The following is a 7,471-nucleotide window of genomic DNA, read 5'->3' as shown; positions in this document are numbered from 1 at the left end:
ACTAACAGCAGCTTTAATTTAAACAGTTTTTAAAGATGGAACCGTAACAATTCTCCAATATTTAAATGAGAATATATATATGCTTTCTTAAGCCTAATAAGATATTATTTTCACAAAACAAGCACGACAAAAACAAGAAAATTACGTTTCTTTACTTTAACAATGACTATGCTATTACAGCAGTGCTGGATGGAAAATGTAAAATAAATACAAATACATATCTAAATAGTACGTATGAAATGCTATTTTGTTAATTTCTTGGCCGGGAAAACGTTTACATTTTAAGAGAATTCATCAATTTTGATATGTTGCTTCTGTGCAGTGAGATGTTAGTCGGAACCCTTTCACGCTCGGATTTTGTTCCCACACGGCGTTCCATTTCGAAACAACGCGTCACTTCCTGTTACAATCCTCAACACAGCCGAACCATATAAGCTAATCAACTGTAGCTGCTTTTGGTGAACAAATGTTAATGTGTCGTAAATACTGATCAACAATAATGATTCCGTACACTGTCAACATCAAACTCGCGGCTCGGACGTTGACTGGCACTCTCAATTTACAGAATAAAACCGCCGTAGATTGGTGAGTACTGCATCTCTGCCCTTAGCATTATTTTGTAGTTAGCTGGTTCATTTAGTCAAATCGCGACGGACAGATGATGTTTACGACCTGCTAATTACATTGTCGTACATCGTTTCATTTCATTGTTCCCTTTCATTACTGCCTCAGTGGAGTTCATTGCTAATTAATGCTGAAAATGCAGATTTCTCCTTATGAAAACAGAAAAACCTGAAGGGTGTCTTGTGTCATGTGATGTGATGTGATGTGACATTTTGCTGGGCCTGATATATGGAAGCCTCAGTTTAACTCCGCATATATGGTGCTGACAATGATTAATTTATCACATATTTCAATGTGTACACATGAGACCTCTTACTTTGCATTAATCACCTCTGATAAAGACTTTCAGTGTAAATGTTCTGGATGTTGTTTACCTCAAGCAGGTGGAGAAAATGTGAATTATATGTTTGATGATATTTGTTGTGCATATTATAGTTGTAGTAGTTAATGGGTTTTGATTTTGATTTTTTAATTTTGATTTACAGTCACACAATGCTTTCAGCCGTGAATTATATCCTCATTTTGCATTAGGACTTTAAAGATGGATTGCAACAGTTATTTTTATTCTGTTGATTTTTTTCCCCCATTGATCAATCGCTATAAAAAAATCTATAAGAATATCTTTAAAATATCAATGACAATCAGTGTGTCCCCTAGCACAAGATAACATTTTCAAATATCTTGTTTTGTCCACAACCCAAATATGTTCAGATTATTGTAGTAGAGGAGTAAAGAAACCTGCTGGAAGCTTGAATCAGATGATTTGACTTTTTCTTGAAAAGTATAGTAACTGATTAATGTAATAGATGAAAACTAATCAATTAATCGTTGTGGCTGTCCTTGAAAGCACAGCCTGTATATGAGTTTCTAAATTAGGTGTGGAATTGATATTTCTGCAGTCTGGATGGGTCAGCATGCAGATGTTGTATCCACACTAAAATATGAAGATGGATATGGGCATGGAGTGGAAAGCAGGAATTTGCAATGTGGACACAGCTTTAAATTTATACCACATTCAATAGAAATATTATGCAAACCACTGCAAGAGCAAATGGGCACATTTATCGAAGTTGTGTCATAAGATGTTTAAGTTCACATCTGGAAAATGTGCTATATATAGTCTTGTGCATCACTTGGCTCAGTCTCCCACTTTCGTTCTGAAGTGGAAAGAACTTTCTGTTCTCTCACAGAATGATGGCCTCATCATTCACCTTCTTTATGTGTTACTCCTCTTCCCATCATTCTCCCTGGCTTTCATTTACTGTAGGGGTTGGCAGGGCCTGATAGCTCAAGGATGTCACTCCAGCATTCTCATCATCGATCCAAAGACGGCCCAGACCATCCAGGTGTTGGAGAAGCACAAAGCTAATGTTGTCAAGGTGAGTTTCCTAAGTTAACTTTTTTCTTCATGTGTTTGTTTATCTTCATAGTAGGGCTGCAACTAATGATTATTTTCATTTTTCGATCACAATAATAACTTTTTCATGGTTATTTTCTGGATAAAATTGTACATTATTTATATATAAAAACAAATTGAAAAATGGCCGTCACATTTCCCAGAGCCCAAAATGAGGTCCAACCATCCAAAGCAGTTTCAGTGAGAATCAAAGAGGTGGCAAATCCTCGAATTTGAGAGGCTGGAAACAGCAAATGTGTTGTTTTTGCCTGAAAAATTAGTGGAACAATCAATCAACTGTAATTATTGTTGGCAATTTCTTGTGTATTTATATTTGACTATTCAGTTAATTGACTAATAGCTGCAGCTGTGCTCCATAGGCTACAACAAATAATTTAATTTATTTCAAGGACAGCTGTAGGAGAAAAACAAGCATAAAAAGTCCAGAGAGAAGTTTAGGTTAAAGAATTAATGTGATAAGTTTATGTTGGATGAAAAAATTCTGTTTTGGGCACTTGTTTTTCTTTTTGCCTGTTTTGTTTACGTTCTCAATCACAGAAAGTGTGTATTGAATATGTGATGCCTCAAATCAAAAACACCAGTGTTCCTTGAAGCACCTTAAGTCAGCATGTTTGAAAGTGAAGTATGTAAGCTTTAATATCTTCAGTCCACTTACTGTACAGTATGTCATACTGTATGTCCTTTAAATGTACGTCCATTTCTTGCTTGATTTTGTGCTTTAAAATACAAACGCACAACTGCTAAAGAATAACATGTTATCACACAGTATATATGTTAGCATTGAATGACCTTGAGCTAAGCTGTTATCGTCACTCTCTGGCTGACAGATTCAACTCTGCTTCACTGTGTAAGCCAACACCAGAGCACCAATAAAGGTTGCCTCTGCTTTGACGGAGAGTCCTATCGAATCTTCGTGTGTGTGTGTTTGCTTGTGGGGTGTGTTTGTTTGCTTATGTGTGTGTGTATCTGTTTGTGTGTTTTGCAGAAGAGTAAATAATGGACAATAAATTCTACAGTGATTATCAGTGCCTCGGCTCAATCCGAGGCTCTCATTCCTCACTCTGAAGCACATTTTAATCTTGTAAAGCACCACAGCCACAGCAGTGGGCCATTCCTCACCACCACCCAGCCTGATATAAGAAAGCTTGCGGAATAAAAAAAAAAAAGACAAAAAAGAAAAAGTAGCCACTAGCCACAATAAAGCACGCCTATTCAGGAACAAATGCGTTAGAGACAGAATCAATTATTTAAACACCAACTTGTTCATACACTCATTTGTCTTTTTTAAGTCTAGAGCTAGCATTGGCTGCATTTCAATGCGGTCCCATAAACCCACATTTATATGCACTAGTCATTAGTTAAAATCTCTATAAGCACTAATAACGAACAAGACCTCCTCTGGATTGGTCTACAGTTAATGAGAAGATCTTTATATCTGTTGTGTAAGAAGGAATGCAGCTCAAAGTGCTTTACAACAAAGAACTTACATGCATCAGGTGCTTCACATGAAAAAGACATAGAATGTACATACAAACAGGGATATAATGGAATGATTAAAGGTCCCATATTTTAGAAAGTGAGATTTCCATGTCTTTTTTTATTATAAAGTCAGGTCTAGATGTTATAAGAACTGTAATCCATGGAGAGATGCACACAGCCCATATTTAGAAACTTTGCCTTCAAATGAGCTGTCAGGACTTCCTTAATGTTGTGATGTCACAACTATACAGTCACCACCCTCAGCCACGCCCCCAGCATTGCTATTGTTGCAAGAACTCCGACAAAGCTGATGTGGAAACATGGTTGGCTTTCAATAAAGGCATAAATACGTTTTTCAGCGTGTTTTTATTTATAAATAGTCGAACTTGCATTATGTTTCTGAGGTTAAAAAATTCTCGTTTCATCACCTTGTTAATGTGGAACTTGAAGCTTAGATCTAAATCAAGGATAACATTCTGATAAGACTCAATACCTCAAGTTTAACTGAGGGAGTTGATTTAGAGCTTACTAAACAGCATTTCTCTTTCTATTTTAGGGCCAACAAGACATGATTTCAGTTTTGTCCTTATTTAACTTTTTTAATTGCTCATCCATTTATTTATTGCCAAAAAGCAATGAGTAAAGAAGAAGTCTGCGGTGTTATTTTGTTCGGCAGAGATGTGCAGTTGTTTGTCATCTGCATAACTATGGAAACATACATTTTTCTCTCATATCATGGCACCAAGCTTCCTTGTGCAACCTAAAAAAAAAGTCTGGTTTCTCAGATATGTGATCAAGACCAAGACTGACCTAAAACTTCCTCCACTTGATGTATGTTTTCAACAACAGTCATAAAGACCAGCCAACTTTTGGCTTAATCAACAACTATTGATTAAGATATGAGGGTCAATTGTATCTATTACTGCACTAAGAGGACACGAATTGAGACCCTATTTTCATCATAATTAAGTGTGATAATTTTAGGGAGAGCAGTTCCAGTGCTGTGGTAAAGCCTTATTTAAATTCCTCAAGGATATTATTTTCCTTAAGAAAAGAGAGTATTTGCTCTGGAGCTAATTAGTGATGTTGTTCTCCTCAGCTCCTGTTTTTTACTTTATCCACACAAATGGCAACAAAATGTGGAAATCTTGCAGTGTTTCCATAGCGACTGCCAGATACTCAGCATGTGTTTTGCGTTTTTGTGTTTGCTAGGTGAAATGGTCCAGGGAAAACTACTACCACAATCTGAGCTCTCCCTACTGTCTGCGGCTGGCTTCGGGTGATGCCTCAGGAAAGATCATAGTGTGGGATGTGGTCAGCGGCACGGCTCACTGTGAGATCCAGGAACACTCCAAACCTATCCAGGGTATGAGATCGCCCCCCTTCCCCTCCTTGTAGGCTTGGATTGATTCTTTGTCTATCGGCTCTGTGCAGGAAGGGGAAATTTCCCTGGCAGCACTGCCGATGAGAAACTTTAGAGAATTGTTGCTCTGTTGTCTGCCATTTGTTTTCATTAAGATGCTCTTACCATCATTCTCTGTCTTTCTCCCTGGCGCATACTACGCCTCCATCCTCTTCGTTCCCACATTCTGCGCTCTGTCTTGCTGTCTTTCTCTGCCAGACTTGGAGTGGCTGTGGAATCAGGATGCGTCTCGCGATCTGCTCTTGGCAATCCACCCTCCCAACTACATCGTTCTGTGGAATGGAGACACAGGCACCAAGCTGTGGAAGAAGAGCTACGCCGAGAACATCCTCTCCTTTTCTTTTGACCCCTTTGACCCCTCCAACATGGCGTGTAGGTGAACAACATCTGACTCAGCCTAAGTTTATTCATGGTTTCACTTCTTTACTCTCTTGCCCACATATGCATGTCTCTATATTGTAGCTAGATTTATGGTTCTACAAGCTCAGTATGGAATGAACATCAATACTATTGCTGAATATATCAACACATATAAGAAACACTGTGCCACCTTTAGAAAGATGCATGGCATTCAGATATGCTAACCATTGAACCGTTGGTAACATCTCATTTTCAGAAAAAGCAGAGGTAAAAGAAAACAGACATTTTCTCAAGTGGCAGATGCACAGCTGCCAACACAACAGCTGTGACAACCAGATGCATCTTTTAATTTAATTTCTTTTTTTATCTTTCTTGGCAGTGCTGACCAGTGAAGGGATAGTCTTTATCACAGACTTTACCCACTCTAAACCACCAGGCAGTGCTGGCAAAAAGGTCTACATCGCCAGCCCCCATGCAAGCCCCGCCCACACCAAACCTGCGCCTGCTGCTGCTCCGGCCCCTACGGGCGCCAAGAAGGCCCTCAACAAGGTCAAAGTGCTCATCACCAATGAAAAACCCACGTAAGAGCCACTGTATTAGACTTTTACTTTCATAGTTGTATTTTAAAGAGACATTATGTAACTTTTTTACCTTAAAATAACAGCTTCAAAATCATGTTGATGCTACAGTGTCTTGAAATAAGGTGAATGGTGTCTCTGTCTCAGCCACTCTGCCCCCCTATCAGTTGTTTCTGCACTGTGTAACTTCAGTGAGAGGGTAGGATCACAGCGTTACATACATTTTAACTTCGACATACAAGTTGTCAACACATAACATTGTTATGACGTAATGAGTTCTGTTTGTAGTCAGCACCTACATTAATTCTGATAAATTGTTATTGACCTGGGACTTGTAATTTACAATAGTGGTGTTCCACTCAGAAACTGTGGGGGGCGCCAAATTGCACAAAAATGCCAAAATTGTACATAATGTTGCTTTAAAATGTATGAATATATTTTTTGCATATTTTAAACCATTTTTAAATTCGATAAATAAATCTTGCCCATATATTACAATAGTTTTATACAATATTACACCAAAATTTGCACGTATATGCATTTTTTAAATAAACCCATGAAATAAGCGATTGACTCCTTTCCCATTGCCTGGTAGGTGTGTCATGTTCAACTTCATGATCGCATTGGAAAACAGCAAACTGGATTCTTTTTTTTTTTCTTTAACTTCAGTCTCCCATTTAAGTGTAACGTCAACTGAACAATGCTGCTTGAACGGAGACGGGCATAAAAGTATTTTTATGTGCCAAAGACCCCTGACTACTACACAATCATTTGACCTGGGAATGAATGCCGATTGAATCTTTTCACATAGAAGACAAAAGCCAGGTGTTAGTGGGTGTTAGAGGGTTTTTTGTCCGGTGTGAAAGGCAATTTAGAATTCTCCCATAACCTCGTCTGCATTTCAAGTATGGTCCTTTTCAGTTTTGCTCTGGCAACTAGGACTGAAGGGCATCGCTATGGGTCAACTTAACAGAGGTTTATGCAAACGGAGTCCCATGAGATAATATTATCAGACAATTTATGAGGCTCAGGGCATCTTCAGCTACACTGTTTGTATGTGCCCGTGACCTGTACTGAATCTGCACCTGTCAGCATGCATTATGTCCTATTCTGCTGGACGACACATTCAGGCACTGTTTATGTCTTGCTTGAGTGTAAAAAGCAAAGTAAAAGATGTGTCTGTATCAGGATAATATAACAGGCTTCGATATCCAAGATCAATAATGGATTTATCATCTTTTCTGTTTTTCTTTCGTTTTGATCAACTAAGTGCAGAGTTTGATGTACAGCTAACCCTTTTTTCCATCATGGTTTGACGTTGATCAATTTGACCATGTTCAAATTTAAGCTTTTTTGGGATTGAAAGTGTCATATCAATTAACCTTACATCTGGTGATAAATCAAGATAAGTGTGGAAATGAAGGGCCTAGATTTCCCTGAAGAATAGTGAAAGATTTGATCATTTGGCAGATTTACTGCACTGCCGTCTAATACAGAGACACACAAGAATAAGCGGCTAACCTCATTTTTATGTCATTAAGTGACAAACTTAATAAATTGTGTAAGGCATTACTTTACAAAAGTTTAGAC

The 7,471-nt window shown here is 38.1% G+C and overlaps 1 protein-coding gene across 1 annotated transcript in view; it reads left to right on the top strand.

Annotated features, from left to right (window-relative positions):
* Positions 1-419: 419 nt before the first annotated feature.
* Positions 420-7,471, top strand: part of wdr11 (WD repeat domain 11) — a 64,619-nt gene continuing 57,567 nt past the window's right edge. The window contains exons 1-5 of the mRNA XM_073482150.1: positions 420-585; positions 1,892-2,003; positions 4,733-4,886; positions 5,142-5,315; positions 5,683-5,884. Coding sequence (XP_073338251.1) covers positions 500-585; positions 1,892-2,003; positions 4,733-4,886; positions 5,142-5,315; positions 5,683-5,884 — 728 coding nt within the window. The 5' untranslated portion in view covers positions 420-499. The remainder of the gene's footprint in view (positions 586-1,891; positions 2,004-4,732; positions 4,887-5,141; positions 5,316-5,682; positions 5,885-7,471) is intronic.

Source organism: Pagrus major, chromosome 15 (assembly GCF_040436345.1).
Source record: "Pagrus major chromosome 15, Pma_NU_1.0".
Taxonomy (NCBI): domain Eukaryota; kingdom Metazoa; phylum Chordata; class Actinopteri; order Spariformes; family Sparidae; genus Pagrus; species Pagrus major.
The sequence above is the reverse complement of the archived record's forward strand: the minus strand, read 5'-3'. Positions and strand labels throughout refer to the sequence as shown.